This window comes from Pleurodeles waltl, chromosome 10, assembly GCF_031143425.1.
Source record: "Pleurodeles waltl isolate 20211129_DDA chromosome 10, aPleWal1.hap1.20221129, whole genome shotgun sequence".
Lineage (NCBI taxonomy): Eukaryota > Metazoa > Chordata > Amphibia > Caudata > Salamandridae > Pleurodeles > Pleurodeles waltl.
In genome coordinates, this window is record NC_090449.1 from 629,317,207 (window position 1) to 629,335,536 (window position 18,330).

Genomic DNA, 18,330 nt, shown 5'->3' on the forward strand with positions numbered 1-18,330 from the left:
CGGAGTGCTACTGAGTACAGTGCACTGGAGTAAAGGGTATTGGCACAGAGTGAAGTGGTGTAGAGTGCAGTGTTGCAAAGTGGCGTAGAATGCAGTCACAAAGAGTTCAGGGGTGTAGAGCAGAATGGCAAAGAGTGGAGTGCCGCAGAGCTCAGTGGTTTGGAGTGGAGTACAGTGCCGTATTCATGGTGTGGTAGCAGACTGTCATTACAGACAATACATTTTCAATTGACCATTACATATGCACAATTTTACTAATACAACTATACAGTGCACACACAAAAATGTATGGAAACTGCATCATCTAGTGTAATGATTTGTTTTGATCATATAAAATATTTGTTTCAGAGATTTCAGAAATCAAAAATGTGCTTCAGTAGTGTTCCCTTCCTGATATGCCACTGTAGCCCAAGTAACCTGAATAATAGCAAAGCTGTAAAAGCTTTACAGCATGCAGAGCCTGGACACCTGCCTTCAATAAGGTGATGATTGTTCATGTTTACAGTTGGGAGACTCCGTATTTCTGAATATGCTTTGTCAAAGCAAACAATACACATTCAACTAAGAAATGACCAAGCAGGATTTTATCTGCTCCACATCATTATATGTTTTAAAAGAGCTTCTATACTCTCGATATTGGACAAGTCACTGGAGGAGTTGAACATAAATCAACACTACTGACAACACCAGTTTTGACTAATACAAAAGAAACTAGTGAAGTGCCATTACAAACTGATCCTAGTGACCAGCGCGCTGGTGAGCACCACGCTACCTCGTATGGTGAACTCCAGTAACTGTAAGCATAAAAGCTAATAATCACTTAATCCATTAGCTAAAACCTTCACCCTGGGAAAGAAAGAGGAGTGGGGTGACCGATGATAAAGACCAGTATGATATTGCTCCCTAGTACCAATACGGATATGTGTAATTATGAGTTTACTGATTCATTCTTCCATGCCAATATCAAGATCACTGAACATATTATGCCACTTACACGTATTGTATACTATCCCATCATTAAGATTAATGGGCAAGAGGAATAGTTTTGGATCCGTAGACGAAGGGGATAAAAAATACAAAAAACAAAGTGGACCTAGCTATCAACAGTACTGGCTAATAAAGACAAGCTGCCAGGGAGGAATTAAGTGGCAAGTGAGACAATCCATTAGAAGGATGCAAAAAATTGAAAGAAAGCACTATGAAACGTGGAGCCACAACTGCTGTGTCAAGACTAACTGAACAGAGAAAAACCTGTATTCCGAACGTCTCCTAAAAAAAAACAGAAAAGGGCTTAAGGTGCCTCCCGGAGCCACCACTATGCAGAAACAAAACTTAAAGAAAGAAAAATGATATGCAACACAGTGGAAGCCCCTCATTCTATCACAATATAATCACATCCCAGAGCTTCACGAAGGAGGGACATTCAGATACAGGCTATGCATATACCTTCTCGCAAGGGGAGGGGAGACAGGATTGTAAGTACTAGGCCTGGGTGGAGTTCACGGAGTTCTACTACGTGGAGCTCTGTGAAGTGCCGAAATAACTCTGCCATCCTCCACAGAGATCCACAAGTGGCAGAGTGCGATAAGTTGTGCTGATTTTTAGCACCAGGAGTTTGTCCACGCTGCAAAATCAGCATGAATTGTACAACGTGCAGCATAAGAGGGCGCTGCTTTTTTTCTGCCGCTCAAGTAGATTTTTTCTTTTACTCGAGAGGAAGCTTCCTCAACACGAGCAGCAGGTTTTTCAATGCGAGTGGTAGTGACCTGCAGCAGCCACCAGCATTGAGAAATCTCACCAGGAGGTGGTCAGCCGTGTGATTTTTCTTGCTAGCGCTTGCCAACCTAACGTTGTCAAGCCACAAGAGAGGTAAAACTCTGAACTCCGCTGGCGGAGCATACTTGATTGCCCAGCCATAGTAAGTACCAGATATTCGTCCCAGCATGCTGCTAAGCAACTTTGATATGCAAGAATAAACTAACCGAAGTGTGGGGGACAGAAGGATGATGGATAAAAGTAATCTGCCCAGGACAAAATGTACTTATTTAACAGGAAAGCTATTAGAAGAACCGTGACACCCGATACTCCATGGGGAAAGCAATTTGCATTTATGAATCCTATATTCGCTCGCACTTTGACTTCAGCTAAAAGCAAAATAAACAGCATGCACCCTCTGAAGACAGAGCCTGACAAGTGACCTCAGATTTTAAATGCACGGCAAATATGACCAGCAAATGTGATGTGACCAGGTAACAAAATTTAAAAGCCTATTTATTACCAAAAAAATGAGCTTGTGGAAGGATACTGTAAACATGACTTTAGCATGGGCAGGGACGAACTCGAGCTTGGGAGACTATTGCAAATAAAGGCAGCAAATTGAAGCCCAGAATACATGAGTTACAAACCACAAAGCCAGTAGCAAGCACTGGGCAGAATGCATTCCGAGGTCAGCTTTCTGAAACTCCACAAAAAGTATTTCGCAAATCAGCCAGCTCCGCTGTCTGGTAGGCTGCTACCTGATAAAAACCACTGATCATAAAGCAAGAAAAGACTAAAAGTAAAGGGAACTCAATGAGTGGAGTTGCTTGCCAGGTCAGCTATAGACATGTCACCAAGTAAGTCCTTGGCAGTCAGACATCTATGCTGTCTGGCAGGCTTCACCCTAAAAAGGGTTTTAAAGGAGAGATTCAGTAGGACCGAACTGCCAATGCCTGCATACACTCAGAGTCGGTTATGTGGCAGCTAAGCAGGATTCTATGGGGCACTACAGCTACATGAAGGGACTGGAGAAGTGAAGAACATATTTATCAGTTTCTGCATAAGAGGTAGATGTTTGGCAAACATGCAAGTTTAATGAAAATATGGAAACATTCACTGTACCTGAATCAGACACTGGCACCATCTCTGGAATTGATGTCTCCGTACAGGACTCCATCTCCTCTCCTCCCCCGTCTAGCTGCTTACACATAGTGCAGATATAGGCTTCTTTGTATAGCGAATCTGTTTCACTTATTGTACAATTGTCACATTCAGTATGAATCCACCTAAAGTAATCACAATGTTTTATTCAGCCCAATAGGCATCAAGAAAACAAAAACAGATTGAAAGGAATTTGAGGGTAATGTTTTACAGAACTTATAATATTTTAAAAGCGTGTGAATGTGTACATCATACAAAAAGTGCATGTGTTTCGACCATTGTATCTACTTGTAGTTTGAGTTTATAGGAATACAAACAACTTTCTATAGACGCTATAAACACTGCAAAATATTACAATCCATAATGATGTTAAGTATTAAAACCTATTTCATGATTGACACTAAACGTATAATGTGAGGACATTCTAATAAATTATTTTATACAGCATTAGAACGGAGGTAATATATTTATCTATGGATTACAACAGGATATCTATATGCTATTTGCTTGTTAGTGCTGCAGTCGTTACTAACACTCAACTGAGAATACTTTGGTTTTGCATTTTCACCCGATATGGCATGATTTTAGAAAGTCTTAGAAGTCCTGTCTTTTTTATTTACCTTTTGCACATTTGACAACGTAACATATCTTTCCGCAGGTCTGGATGGTATGATTTTTCACAGAAAGGACAAGGCAAGTTTTCATGTTGCTGGTAACAGCTGTCACAGACTAAACAGTTGTGATGCCACTGACTGCTGGTTCTGGTGCTACACTCTGAGCAAATTCTGCAGTTCTGAAAGAAAAGATTGAATATTACTTGGCATGCATATAAAATGAACTTTAGTGATGGAAACAGATGGGAAACAGATTATAAACGGACTGTATATCATTATGAAGGGCTCAAACACAATTCTCTTATAATAAATATCAAATCATTAAAACAATTTCGAAGTACCATTTAAATCACACTCATTTTGTCCTCATCATAGGCCTTTCTGTAAGATAAGGGATGGGACACCAGGCACATCTCACACACTGGGAGAGCAAAGGGAACTTGCAGTTGCAGGCTGAAGTGAAGAAGAGGGATGGAAGTGACCGAACTTGTAGATAGGAGTAAGGCTAGTGGGCATGGTTACACTGTTGGAGTTGGAGGAATGAAGTGCATTGGCTATTCAGTTGCTGGCCTAGCACATAGTATGTGGATAAAAAAGGTGTTTCACTTATAATATGACCCAAGTCTGACTTATGTTATTTAAAAAAAATAAATAAAAAAAAACAGTCACCGATGTAGGTACTTAGGCTATTGTAAAGCCACTTAAACACAAATCAAAGGAGTGTTACTTAATCCAATCACCAATAAACGTATGAAAACATATATTAAAGTCCAAGCATACCTATGCAGCTTCTGAAGTGTATAGTACACATTGGCCAAAACTGTACAGTCTTCATAATGTTAGTAGTCTTAAGTGCTTAAAATATGATCTAACGATGCAGAAAACGGCCCACGAACGGCAAGTTTACTAAGAAAAGCTAAACAAAAAAAAAACACTATGACAGACTGTGTAATTACAAGTTGGAATGCAGTGCCACCAGAATTGTGCAGATTATAAAAGCAGTCTGGTCTAAGTGTAGGATAAGGTGAGGGCGTTCTGACTTTGGCAGTACTAATAGGTCATCAGATGAACTCATTAAGCATTCAGCTTAGTCACAGTCTTCTGTGAAAAGCAAGTAAATAAAAGTCTATTAACCAATATCAACAGAAACAAAGTTAGCACGGTGAGTTATTTGCCGGAATAATTACTTAACAACTGAGATAACCAGGACGGAAATGGCCTAGTGGTCCTGCCATAGCCCAAGAATACGGGTGAAAATGTGTACCATGTGTATTAAGAATAGGACATAGTGAGGCTGAGGTGCTGCATGTAAACCCTAAAATACTTATTACCACATTTGTCAGAGGCCAAAGAACAGGCTAGAAGTCTCTGGATTTTCGGTAAAAAGTTGGAGAAGGCAATACCACAATGCAAGCAGTGCCTTTGCAGCGGTGGGGGGGGGAGGGGGGGGGGGGGGGGGCGATTTTGTTCATTTAGATAAATGGTGATTATTTTGTTGATTTCAGAATTACATTTATGTGTCTTGTCCTCAATTGGGCCATAGATGTTAAAAAAAATATTGCCTCATCATATAACATGAATCACTGACAAATATCCCCTTTGTATCTCAACTTTAGTTTATCTGTTTAATATTAACATGTTTAGCATTGACAACGCACACGCTCTTTACCAAGATGAAAAAAAAAGCTGAAAAATAAAAGCTGTCAAGTATTTGAGCTTGAATACTGCAGACACCAAACCACGTAAATGAGATTCTAGCATAACAATGTCTGTGTTCAGAATCTTCAAGTGGTTAAGTCTGAAATGTCTTTCACAATCAATGAGAAAGCCTAAAGTTAACCTATACTCATAACCACTCGGTTGCTCTAACTTACTTTGTTATCTTGGGGCCCTTCTCTTGCCTTTTGACTTTAGCACTGTATTGTATGGTATTACTATAAATCTTTGGGATCTCCGCATTGCTTTGGGGATTCCATAAAAGGGAAAAGAAGAAACTGTGTAACTAACACAAACACCTGGTGGCCCAACACAACCTGACATCTCCCACCAAGCAGCAGTTGGCACCTGCAGTATGAAATTAAGACCATATGCACGTATCCTGCTTCCTAAAAGACCATCACCTAGCAAGTCGGTTTGAAATGATCAGGTATATATCAAGCTCTTCTTACACAATATCATGCATACTTGCCAATGCCCTTCAGTAAGAACCTCTGTAACACCAAAATGATTATCCATTTTCAAGCAAGATCATCACTAAAGCTATAGTGCAGTGAAGCCTTTGGACCATACAGATACTCAATGAGGAGTTCCTAGGATTATATCTCAGCAGTCACTGATTTACAACAGGATTCTTATTCCAAAAGTATATAGGCTTATTGTTTACCTCTGTGATCCTCACGTATTTCTAAATGAAGGCAGATTATGGCATCGCACACATCACTCCAGGGCACGAGAAGGTTCAGCTTCTTCTATACCATACATTTTCCCTAAGAATGCTACAATTATCTCAAGAAAGGATCCTGGCTCCCTGCTGAAACCTTAATTTAATACACCCATCTCTGTACTAAAGGTGGAATGTGACTGGAATGTAATGTAGTACTTTGGATCCAAACCCTTAAATAGAGTGTGAATTCCACCTAGCACTCATTAAATTCAGAGATGCCCCCACCCTCCAAAATATTGATTGAAAATTGCTAGATGAAGTTCCCAAGTTAAATTCTCACAGTGCTCAATGAGCCTTGATGATTGCTTTCTTACACTGACAATGTCATTCAAAAGTTATTATTGGCCTAGGCCTGCCGATTTTGCTTTCCGGATACGTCAAATACTAAATTCCCAAGGGTTATGAGATGTGAGGTGTCATAAAGAGAGTCAGAGGAAATCCAACTACACTGAAGCCCTCTGCTTTTCCCAGGAGGCCCACCAATCAGATGTTTTACCCTGCTCAATTTCCCAGGCCATCCACCTTGCAGTTTCTCACTGGTGGTCATGTTTGGGTCACCAGAGACTACAAGATGGCTGGCTTCTGCAACATCACTCTTGGTCCTCAATCTTATCATTCTGCTGTGTGATTTAAATACTAACCTCTTTAGTTAGATTGCAGTCTCACCTTAATATCTGACTTGGAGTGTGGCCTTTAACTTTGTAACAATAATAATGTCTTATCTACTCCTTTCATAAAGCCACAGCACAGTTATGTCCCATCTACCTGATTTTAAGATGATACCTACCATGATCCGATCCAAATACTGACACTGAAGGATCAGGTACGCATCTGGCCAAACTAGATGACATTCCAAGCAGCACAAAACAGATGTCTTTCATCCCCAAGAAAAGTTGCCCGCTCTAAGTCTGTTCTGGGTATAATCTGGGTCTTCTGACCACAAGCACCATAAATACAATGGGACTACAACCAACCCTGTATTTTTCCCAGTAATAAACCTGTTGACTCATGACTCAATTCAGGCACTATCGAAATTCTGGGGTTTGAAGGGTTCTACTAGTTTCAAGTAAGCAAAAAAGCACTGCAGGTTATGGTGATTCAATCAGATTGCTGCCCACCCTATTTTGTAGGTATTACAAGTCAAGCATCTCCTTCACTATGACTTTCTTGGCCTCTTGTTGCTACAGCACCTTCTGCTTCTCTTCTGGGCCTTGAGCACAGCAGTCATCAGTCCACTGTCCGAAGAAACCTTCCACCACCCCCTGCAGATAAACACTTATTTTAGGAGCTTTTCACAAAGGGGTGATCTGAGATTCAGGAAGTCTCCAGCTTGATAGATTGCCAAGCTAAGTAAGCAATACACCTTAACTAAATAATACATTTGACAATTCCATCCAGGTATTTCCTTCCACACAGGAACTCAAATCAACATCCATTGACTGTGCTTGTGTCACTGTTTATCCCTTATCAGGAAATTCTAGCATGAATATTGATAAAAATATTGGATCTCTCTTTCTATCAACATACTTCTTACTCTAAGTGAAACTATAAAACCACAATGGCATATTCTGCTTATTTCATTATGTTCTAATTAAGGCTGTTCATTTTGTTGCAGCACAACACATTTAATGAGAACCCCAAACTCAAATAATATGATACATTTTAGCAAAATTAAAAAACTTTCTGTTAGCCATCCTTGATAAATCACTCAAGTTAAACTGCCATACAAATTAGACTGCGAGAATGGCAGAATAGTACAGAATACCTATGCATGTGTAAACCACTTATGTAGACCAAAAATGACATTGTCCTGGATTCTTCAGCAGTAATGCACAGGCTTGGGGCATGATGCAATAACACCATAGCATAGACAAGTCTGAAATCCAAAAGACAGGGTTAACTCTCTGTTGTGTAAGTCACATGGCATGAGCAAAGCAGGCTAAACAGTAGGGCAGAAAAAAATCAAAATAATAGGCCCAAATGGAGCACTGTTACTTTTCTTAGTAATTGGCTTTTTATTATATAATGCTCTGAAGGGGTACACACTGAATATTACAATAATTCAAGGTCTGCATAGCAAACCATTCCTATCTCGAGGTACTTTGGAAAAGGAAAGTGAACATGAGAATGTAAACTGAATAATTATGTAACGTAAGGGCCCGAAAGGTACGTCACAGCACAATTTCATTTACATATTGCAAACATAGTTTTTTTTCAGGTTGTACATATAATCTTTATATAAGTAAGTTATGGTCTCATAGAAATAAATGAATGAGCATCTATACAGCATGCATACATACATCCAAAATGTACCCTAGTGCTTAGGAAGGCACAACTACAAGTAAGACAACTTGGGACAAGATGAAGATAGCAAATAGCTAAGTTTTTAATTGCAACAGACAACCAAGGCTTTGTGTCTGGCAAACTGCTAAAGGAAAGGAGCTTCCTAATTTCATTGTGACTTCAGAAAATAACTTTCCATCAATTACAGCATAGAGAAATTTAGGAACTAGCTGCCACATCTACAATTTAAAAATCAACAAGCAGCAAATATTTTTATGACTCTTAAAGTGAATACGAAACATGTCAAGTAAGAGGTTTTAATAAAAGAAAATGGCACATTGCTTAGAATGATGACATACCTTACATTTCCAGCCATTTGTTGGTACAGAGTCCATAATCGGTTGTAAACAAAAGGTATGATACCCCTTATCGCATGTGTCGCACACCAACATCATGTTATCTTCTCCAGATTGCCTAAAATATAAGGCAATGCAGTTTTAAAATTCACCGAGATAATTAAACCAAATGTTTTATCTACTGTTTCACTGTATGATTGTTTCTTTATGGGCATATGATGTACTTCTTTCAAAAATGGCAAATTTGAACGTGAAGAAGTCCAGGGTAGGTAATATTCTCAAAGGAAAAACTCAAAATTGAAAAGGTACTCCAGTGTTAGAATGACATGCCACACCACCTCCCGTTCAATCTTTTAACGCTACGAAGTTCACATTTCTATGATTAGCTTACTGTTTAACTGCAGTGCACGCAGCATTTGCAGCAATACCCAGAATATGTGAAAGCTTCTTTGTCCAAACAGGGAAAAGAAAAATAAGATGGCACTTCAGAAAAACATTTTAATATAGCAGTTCATAAATCACACCAAAAATGTTCACTTTTTCCAATCACCATATTTTCAGCTTTGTACAAAATATGATAATTTTTCTAGTAACTTTAAAGATTCCACATATATATACTTCATCAGAGAAAGCAATACGAAAACAGTGAAGTAAACCTAAAAGACGGATCATATTCCTTACCTTGTAAGCATCTGTTCATGGCATTTAGTGCTGTAGATTCACATGCTCTGCATACTCCTGCCATCTGTTATAGGCAGGGATGTGGAATTCCTATCGCCCGACGCCCAGGACATCTTGTTTGGGGTCAAGGGCAACAAGTTTTTATGTTTGTTTTGTCCTTGGGACAAGTAGGCCCAACCCCCTGCAGCACAAACCCTTTGGCTGCCTGTTTACAAAGCATGGAACTCTCTGCAGTTGAGGTAATGTGTTTCCAAAAGATAATGCTGTTCGAACTTGTATTTATGGTTCATTATTTGAAAGTCTTCATTATTAGAGTGAGTGCTGTAAATAAATGTTTTAAGGTCACACTTCACTACTGACGTTGGTTCCAGTACAAAAAAAAAATATGTGTACATACATGTTTGAAAAGTTTAGGCTAAGAGGCTAAGTATAATGCTCCCAGAATGCTCTCTGATTATATGCAAATGAAGTGTCATTTAGTAAAATGTGTTGATGCATGCTAGTATTTCCCAAAAATATTTCTAATGGAAAATCAGTGTAACCATTTTCAACACGATTATAGGAAGCATGAAAATAAACAAACACTGACAAAGCCAACTGATCTGACATATTTTTATAAGTCTTTTAGTTTCATCAATGCGTGTCTTGTTTTGACATGGCTTTTGTAACACTTTATTGTTGTGGGAGCTACCAGGCCCTCAACATTGTAACAAACACTGGCAAAACCCCCCCAAAAAGTTTTTGAACTCTAAAAGCACACGTTGCCACCAGCGGCATAACAAAGGCCCGCAGCCGCCCTCCAGGGGGCCCCTTCAGCACATCACCTGCCCTGAGTGAGTCTGGAGAGGGGGCTCCTCCATGTTCTTTGCAAAGGGGCACCCTCCAGTTTCGTTTATGTCACTGATTGCCACTGTAGTTCCTGACACTGAACAAAACTACTTTGTGTGGCAATATGCTCCTTGTGGAAGAGCAGAATGCGATCACTCACAGTAAAGCCAGCCGAAAGAGAGAGAAACAGAAGTTTAATAAAAACAAAATGTCTTTGTTCACACCAGACCTAATTAGGGACCAAGACCCACATGTAGGTAGCTTTTTGCATGTCGCAAACAGCGACTTTCGCTGTTTGCGACATGCAAAAAGCACATTGCGATGCACAAACCCAGTTTTGCGATTCAGTAACCTGGTTACCGAATCACAAAACGGGTTTGTGACTCGCAATTAGTAAGGGGTGTTCCCTTCCTAATTGCGACTCGCAGTGCAATGTAGGATTGTTTTGTGACCGCGGGCGCAAACCAATCGCAGTTTGCACCCATTTCAAATGGGTGCTAACACTTTCACAAAAGGGAAGGGATCCCCATGGGACCCCTTCCCCATTGTGAATGTCACTGTAAACATTTTTTCAGAGCAGGCAGTGGTCCTGCGGATCACTGCCTGCTCTGAAAAAATGAAACGAAAACGTTTCATTTTTGTTATGCATCTTGTTTTCCTTTAAGGAAAACGGGCTGCATTACAAAAAAAAACTGCTTTATTGAAAAGCAGTCACAGACATGATGGTCTGCTGTCTCCAGCAGGCCACCATTCGCGAGGGGGTCGGAAATTGCGACCCACCTCATGATTATTCATGAGGAGGGCATTTGCGAAGCCCTTGCGAATCACAGATGGTGTCAAGGACACCATCCTACATTCGGATTTGCGACTCGCAATTTGCAGGTCACAAATCTGAACCTACCTACATGTGGCCCCAAATTTTTAAAGAAAGTCACAAAAGTGCACCCATGGTATATGTTGTACCCCTGTAAAATATTTGTGAACTGTATTTTAGCATGGGTAAATACGATGTGTAGATTTGCTCATGTGAAAATCTATTGAGCATTTGCAAGTTCATTTTCCCTCCAGCCACTTTCTTCCCAACTCTGGAAGAAGTTCTAATTCTGCTATTGTCCGGAGTAAATGTCTAACCTTTCTTATTATGGGAAAATATTCGAGAGAAGCTGGTAAAAATCTTTAAAACATGCAGGTTAGTAGGCTTGCAGACTCAAAGGCATTCCAGCCCTGGAACTATTGCTTACTGTTTCCTCCAGCCCCAGTATGCAGATCTGCAGAAAGGTGGCAAAATAAGGAAATTGCTACAGTAGGAATTGAAACTGCAAGTATTCAAACCCTACTATGGTAGTAGCCCTGGCATAATCAGAGAGGCTATTAATTGCTGCCATAATTTGTCGCCACACTACATGGCACCAAAGGGACAAGTAGATCTTTTTACAGGACAAGTAGATTTGAGAAGCAACCTGTCCCCCGGACAAGTAGATATTTTAATAAATTCCACACCCCTGTATAGGGTACAGATATGTGCAAGATGTTTTGCTTCAAAGAAGCTTTTGAAGTCACAAGGTAAAGTGACCCCTTCTCTCAGTGATAATGAGCATGGGCATCGACTCCATTGTTTGATTGTTTTCCACCAGTCGGGTGAGACTGGAGTGTGAGTAAAGTGTTAGAAAGAGATGTCCATGCAAATTAAAGTATAAATGGATACTGCAACAGAGACAGGTGTCTGGGGAGGAGGGCGGGCGCATGTGAAATTACAGCACTACATGCAACGAACAGATGCGTATAGGATCAATACAAATTTCTTCAATAGCATGTGTGGGTATAGATGCACATGCTCTGCATAGACTGTAAAGCAGTGATCTCCAGAAAGCGCTGGCTAACCTGTGGGTGCTGCAGTTGTTTGAAAAGGGGTACAAAGCACTGCCTGCTCTACATTTCCTTGTTTGCATGCTAATACATCCACACAGTAATGTTTACTGAAAGTGTGTGGAGTTGACCATGTGGCTGCTTTACAAATTTCAGTTTTTGGTATATTGCCCAGGAAAGCGATGGATGCTCCGATCTAATGAGCTGACTGTACTCTAGGAGGTGTAGAAAAGTTCTTTTAGCTTTGGCGTAACAAGTCTGACTGCATTTAATTATACATCTTGAAATGCCTGATTTAGATTATGGCCTCCCCTGAGTGAGGGGGTGGAAAAGCAACAGAGTTGCTTGATTTTACAGAACTCTTTAGTACTGTTAATATAGTACATTAAAGCTCTTTTTACATCTAGTCTGTGCAGAGTTCTTTCGGCAATGGAATCAGGTTGCAAAAAGAAAACTGGTAATTAAACTTACTGGTTTAGGTTGAAAGCGGAAACTACCTTTGGAAGGAATTTTGGGTTCATGCGAAGGACTACCTTATCTCTGTGCTTTAGGAAAAAAAGGTTCTTCTAAGGTTAGTGCCTAGAGCTTATTGACATGTCTTATGGAAGAAACTGCTGTTGAAAACGCTACTTTCCATGATAGGAATTGAAGAGGACAGTTATGCAATGGTTTGAATAGTGGCACCATAAGTCTGGTAATTACAATATTGAGATTTCAAGCAGGGGGCAATCTGGGTGGAATTACTCTTTTAAGGCCTTCCATGAATGCTAATAAGCGCTGTCCGTTTTGCAGGTAGGCTGCTATTGCAGAAAGATGCAGACGTAGTGAGGTGTACGCTAGGCCACAAGTCTTCAAATGAAGTACACAGACAGTATGTTGAACAGTTGCATTGAAAGGATTAATATGTTTGTCACAGCAGTAGAAAACAAATCCTTTCCACTTACCAGCATAACGCGCTTCAGTTGTTGGTTTACGTGCCTCCTTGAGAGTGGTCATGCATTCTGGGGGGAGTTTCAAGTATCCAAATTCAAATACTTCAGGAGCCAATTCACAAGGTTGAGTTCCTTTGTATTTGAATGCCTGACTTCATCATGGTTCTGAGTGAGAAGATCCGGGTGGAGGAAGAAGCTTCTCGTGTGGCACTCCCTAGAGCTAGAGTAGTGTGGTGAATCATGGTTGTCATGCCCAAGTGGGAGCTACAAGAATGAGGGTGAGAGACATCTGTCTGTGCTTCTGAACCACAAACAGAAGAACAGGGAGAAGTGGAAAAGTGCAGGGAAATATCCTTGACAAGTTCAACCACAGAACATTGCCTTTGGATATTTTGGCTTGAGGGTGTGGGAGCCTGGAGGCAAAGTTTTAACATTTTGCATTGTCTGCTGTTGCGAACAAATCTGTGTGTGAAAACCCCCACCTGTGAAAATATGGAAGGAGGACTTGGTGGTTGGGGGGGTTCCCCTTCATAGACTTTGTTGTCTGTCCCTGGTAGGTGTTCCACTAACAGGTGAATGTGGTGTTGTATTGCCGAACGCCAAATCCTCAGAGAAAGGCTTGATAATTGTAGAGAGTGTGCTTCCCTCCACCGTTTCTGTAGATAAAACATAGCTGTTGCGTTGTCTGTCCAAATTAAGACAACATTGCCTGTCAGGTGAACTAATAAGGCTTTGAGTGCCAAATGAATGGCTTGGAGCTCTAGGTAGTTGACATGTAGGAAGGGGTGTCCGGAGTCACAGAGTCCCTAGATTGGAAGGTGCTGCAGGTAAGCATCCCATCCTGTGAGGGACACGTCTGTTGTTAGAATGATCTGGGTAACATGGGTGAGAAGCGGCCATCCTTGTGTGTGTTCCCCCATTGCACAGTGACAAGTGCAGCTGTCTACCAACACCAGATCTTGTAACTGACCCTGTGACTGAGACCATTGACTCACAGACATTCCTGCAGCAGGAAAATGTGTAATCGTGCATGTGGCACTATAGCAACGCAGGACACCAACATGCCTAAAATGTGTTGAACTATTCTGTTATGCATTGATTAGGGTGAACCTGTTGCAGCAGGGTTGTGATGTTCTGGATCCTGATTACGTTTGGGAAGGCTAACCATAGCTGAGTGTTGAAGATAGCCCATAAATACAGCTGTATCTGTGAGGGTTTAAGGTGTGATTTCTGTATGTTGATGGTAAACCCCAACTGATGAGGGTAAAGCATTGTCTCGGTGGAGCAGGCACAGTAAAAGCGTACTGGATCTGATAAGCCAGTTACCCAGGTATGGGAAAACATGAATACTCTGAGTAGATGTGCCACAACTACCGCCAGACATCTGGTAAAGACACCGGGTGTGGTAGTGGCCTTGAATGGGAGCATCTTGAACTAGTAATGTTTTCCCTGTACAACAAACTGGAGGTATTTCTGGTCAGTTGGATGGATTAGGATGTGAAAGTAAGCGCCAGTTAAGCCATGTGCAGATAAAGTCGCCCTGCTGTAGCAGAGGGATCACATCCTGGAGAGTTACCATATGAAAGTGTTCTGGTGTAACGATTTAGTGACCTGAGGGCTAAAATTGGCTGAAGTGATCAGTCTTTTTTGGGAATGAGAAAGTATAGGGAGTATGCTCCTGTGCCTTTCTGATGCAGAGGGACCTGCTCTATGGCCCCTCTGTGAAGGGGAGACTGTACTTCTTGATTTAGCCATTTTAAATGTACTACAGAAAGTTTATGTCAGTGAGGTGGGATGTTTGGAGATGTTCTGATGAGCTCCAGACCACAGCCATGTTGGATAATGTCCAACACACACTGGTCTGTTATGGTTTTCCAAGTGGGGAAGAGGAGCATTGATGTTGCCTATAGGAGGTACAGGCATCTGATAATGTTGTTTGGTGCCCTGTTTGTATGCGAGTCATAAAAAGGAGCCACAAGGAATGGGGGCTTCAAATGCCCCATGGATTTGGCCACTTCTGTGTCTTTTTTCACTTTTCTAAGGTTTGATCGACCTGGGGGCCAAAGATATGTTGTTGGTCAAAGGGTGCATTTAAAAGTGTCTGCTGTATTTCTAGCTTAAAACCAGATACGCCCAGCCTGCGGGTCTACACAACAGTATTTATGCTCCTGGCAGCTGTGTCTGCTGCATCAAGAGTACATCTCATCGAGTTGTTGTAGATACATTTGTCCTCGAACTATTTGGTGACCTTTTTTCTTGTACACTTCGGGGAAATGTTGCAGGAGCACCTCCATTTCATCCCAGTGGGCGCTGTCATATCTTCCCAAAAGTCCTTGAGCGCTGGCAATTCGCCAATGGTTGGTTGCCTGTACTGCTACCCTTTTAACTGATGCATCAATAAGTTTAGACTCCTTATCTGGTGGAGAAGCATCTGCGAACATTAGATACTACAAGGGAGTCTGGAGTGAGGTGACCCTTAATGTAAGGAGGATCTGAAGGTGCTGCCATGTATTTTTTTTCCACCCTTGGTGTAATAATGCAGGCGTGTACCGGATTTTGAAAGATTTAATCTGCCTGACCGGTCATCCCTTTTAACATGGGCAGGTACTGGTATGACCTATTGGTGGAAGAAAGCATCTCAATAGGAAATCATCCTTTATTGGGTCTTTGTGTAAGGGAACTTGAAGATGTTCAGCTGCCCTACCTAGGAGTTCCTGGAATGATGTGGCATCACCTGAGGACGATGGTTTAGCTGGGTAAAGGTCTGGGTCGGAATCTCCCAGGGGGTTAAGGTAGTAAGTGTCCAAAGGATCTGTAGATGGCTGATCTAGGTTATCTCCCCCTTCTTGATCCGACATAAGACTGTGGGGAGTCCTGTGGAGTAACATCAGTTATATCAGTGAGCGAGTGATGTTGTGAAGGAGGTGGGGGTCGTGAGGGAGGTAAAGGGGGTGGTGGAGGTGAAGGAGACACAGGCAAAGGAGGCTGTATAGGACTGGTGGCAATTTCCTTCCTCTTTTTAGGAGGTGCAGGCACCTCCTAAATGGCCGCCAATGGCCGCCTCAAATGAAAATTGTTGCTTCAATGGAGTAGGCATCAACCCCACTGCCTTTGCTACAATTCGACCGGTAGAGGGCTGAATGTCAACTTTCTTTTGCTTCAGACCGAGCCTTTCCGTTATGGTCTCTAGGATTGGTCCTGGAACCGAAGTGGAAGGTGTGGGTGTTTCGCCTCTGAAGTGGTCAGAGCTGGGGTGCTGGGAGCTGAGAAGACAGATGGTCGGCTCAGCACAGAGAGTAATTGGCTTGTTATGACAGCAGGAGGTTTTGGCTTGGCTTTTGGTGCCGGGCCCAAGGCCGAGGCATTCTTAGCAAATGATCGGTGTCTACCATGGCCAGTGATGGCCAGGAAGCCGTATTTTCAATCGGTACAGAATGTCTTTTGGTCGGCGGGACAGGGGCATGTGTACTCTCTGCATGCTGTCCTAAAGGAAGATCTTGTATCTGCATGCTGACCTTAGATTCTGATTCAGAGTTCAGTACTGAAAATGCCTTCACTTCTGTTGCCAAGGCCTCATGCGGTTCTTCCTCCTGTTAGACATCATGTTGACTGAAGAGGTCGTGTGTCTCCCGCAGGTCTTCGCACTGCATTTCTTTCTAATGTGCCTGACGATCCTGCATTGTTTTCCTCCACCAAAAAGAACAGACCTCACAGCTCTCCTCTTCATGGTTGGGAGACAGACACAGGTAACAACCCTGATGAGAGGTCAGTGTGTGGGTATTTTGCATGGCAGCTGGGACAGAACCGAAATGGAGTCCATCCCATTAGCAGTGCATTGTCTTTTAAATCCGATGAGAAAGAAAGGCCGGAGCAGGCAAGGACTAAAGTGCGTGAGTGGAGAGCATCAAACTGACGGCTGACTATTTTCTTCTGCTTTCAAAGGTAGAAAGCGAATGAAAACAATACTGATGAGTATAGAGGTTAACGGTGACTTAAAGAAAGCCCGAAAACAATCTCAAACCGGAGCACAGAAGAACATATGTGAACCCAATGGCGGAAAGACAACAATCTAAAAATTGAGTCAATACCCATACGCAGCATCACCAAGAGAAGAAGTCACTATCTTATGACTCCAGAAGATTCTTCGAAGAAAAACTTGCACGCATCCAGACCCAACATTAGATGGCAGGAGTATGGAAAGCATGTGTATCTACAGTCACACATGCCATCGAACATGATTTCACTAAAGCAACACCAATACTAAAAAGCAAATGTAATACAATACTTCAATTCCCATGATACTTTACATAAAACACTACCCCACATGTGTAGTGACAAATCCCACTAGCTCATAAAACTCAAATTCCAGCCACGTTAAGAACATTTATAACTTACACTGTGCAAGTGACCTTTTCATGGATGTTGGAATTGAGAACCTCATCACCAAGGTGTACTTAACACCATCATACGCTTTGAAAAACAAGAAATCCTCAAGAATCCAGATAGGATTGACTGGTGTGCCAACTCGGTGCATTTGTGCCCTTAAAAGCAAGGTGTAGATACCCACAGGGAATTGTATATTCCCACACTCCCAGTCAAAACACAAAAAGGACGAATAAGCTATAGCTTCAGCCAGGTCTAATTTTCTTTATAAGTGTTATTACTATACGTTTTTAAACAAAATCAAAAGAGATGTTTGTCTATTTTGGGCTAAAGTGGACTCAGAAAACTCTAGCAAAAGAATGCATTTGTTGAAAGGAGACCGAGTGCAGCACATATGTTGGAACAACTGCCCTATAGTGTTTCCATGCTCATAATGGTTTTAAAAATAGCCATTACTGCTAACAAAAATACACAACGCTTAGTTAAGTGCAAAGAAAGAAAACTATTGCTACTCACGTTCCTTGGTGTATATGGAAAATGTAACTTACCCAGTGTACATCTGTTCGTGGCATTAGTCGCTGCAGATTCACATGCTGTGCTCATCCCGTCATCTGGTGTTGGCTCGGAGTGTTACAAGTTGTTGTTCTTCGAAGAAGTCTTTTCGAGTCACGAGACCAAGGGACTCCTCCCATTTCGACTCCATTGCGCATGGGCGTCGACTCCATCTTAGATTGTTTTCCCCGCAGAGGGTGAGGTAGGAGTTGTGTATGCTAGTAATAGTGCCCATGCAATGAAGTGAATGCGTCTGTACATAATGAAGTTTAAAGTAATATATTTACAAATGTACAAATGTTTAAGATCTACTTCTGAACGGCTACAGGCTCCCGGGGAGGCGGGTGGGCGCATGTGAATCTGCAGCGACTAATGCCACGAACAGATGTACACTGGGTAAGTGACATTTTCCGTTCGATGGCATGTGTAGCTGCAGATACACATGCTGTGCATAGACTAATAAGCAGTTATCT

The 18,330-nt window shown here is 41.7% G+C and overlaps 1 protein-coding gene across 11 annotated transcripts in view; it reads right to left on the reverse strand.

Annotated features, from left to right (window-relative positions):
- KMT2C (lysine methyltransferase 2C) overlaps positions 1 to 18,330 on the reverse strand; it is a 1,516,687-nt gene that overhangs the window by 1,149,463 nt on the left and 348,894 nt on the right. For all 11 annotated transcript variants that reach the window (XM_069211124.1, XM_069211114.1, XM_069211120.1 and 8 more), the window contains exons 9-11: positions 8,619 to 8,733; positions 3,540 to 3,712; positions 2,881 to 3,044 (exon numbers count right to left, since the gene is read on the reverse strand). In XM_069211124.1, the coding sequence (XP_069067225.1) occupies positions 2,881 to 3,044; positions 3,540 to 3,712; positions 8,619 to 8,733 (452 nt within the window). The remainder of the gene's footprint in view (positions 1 to 2,880; positions 3,045 to 3,539; positions 3,713 to 8,618; positions 8,734 to 18,330) is intronic.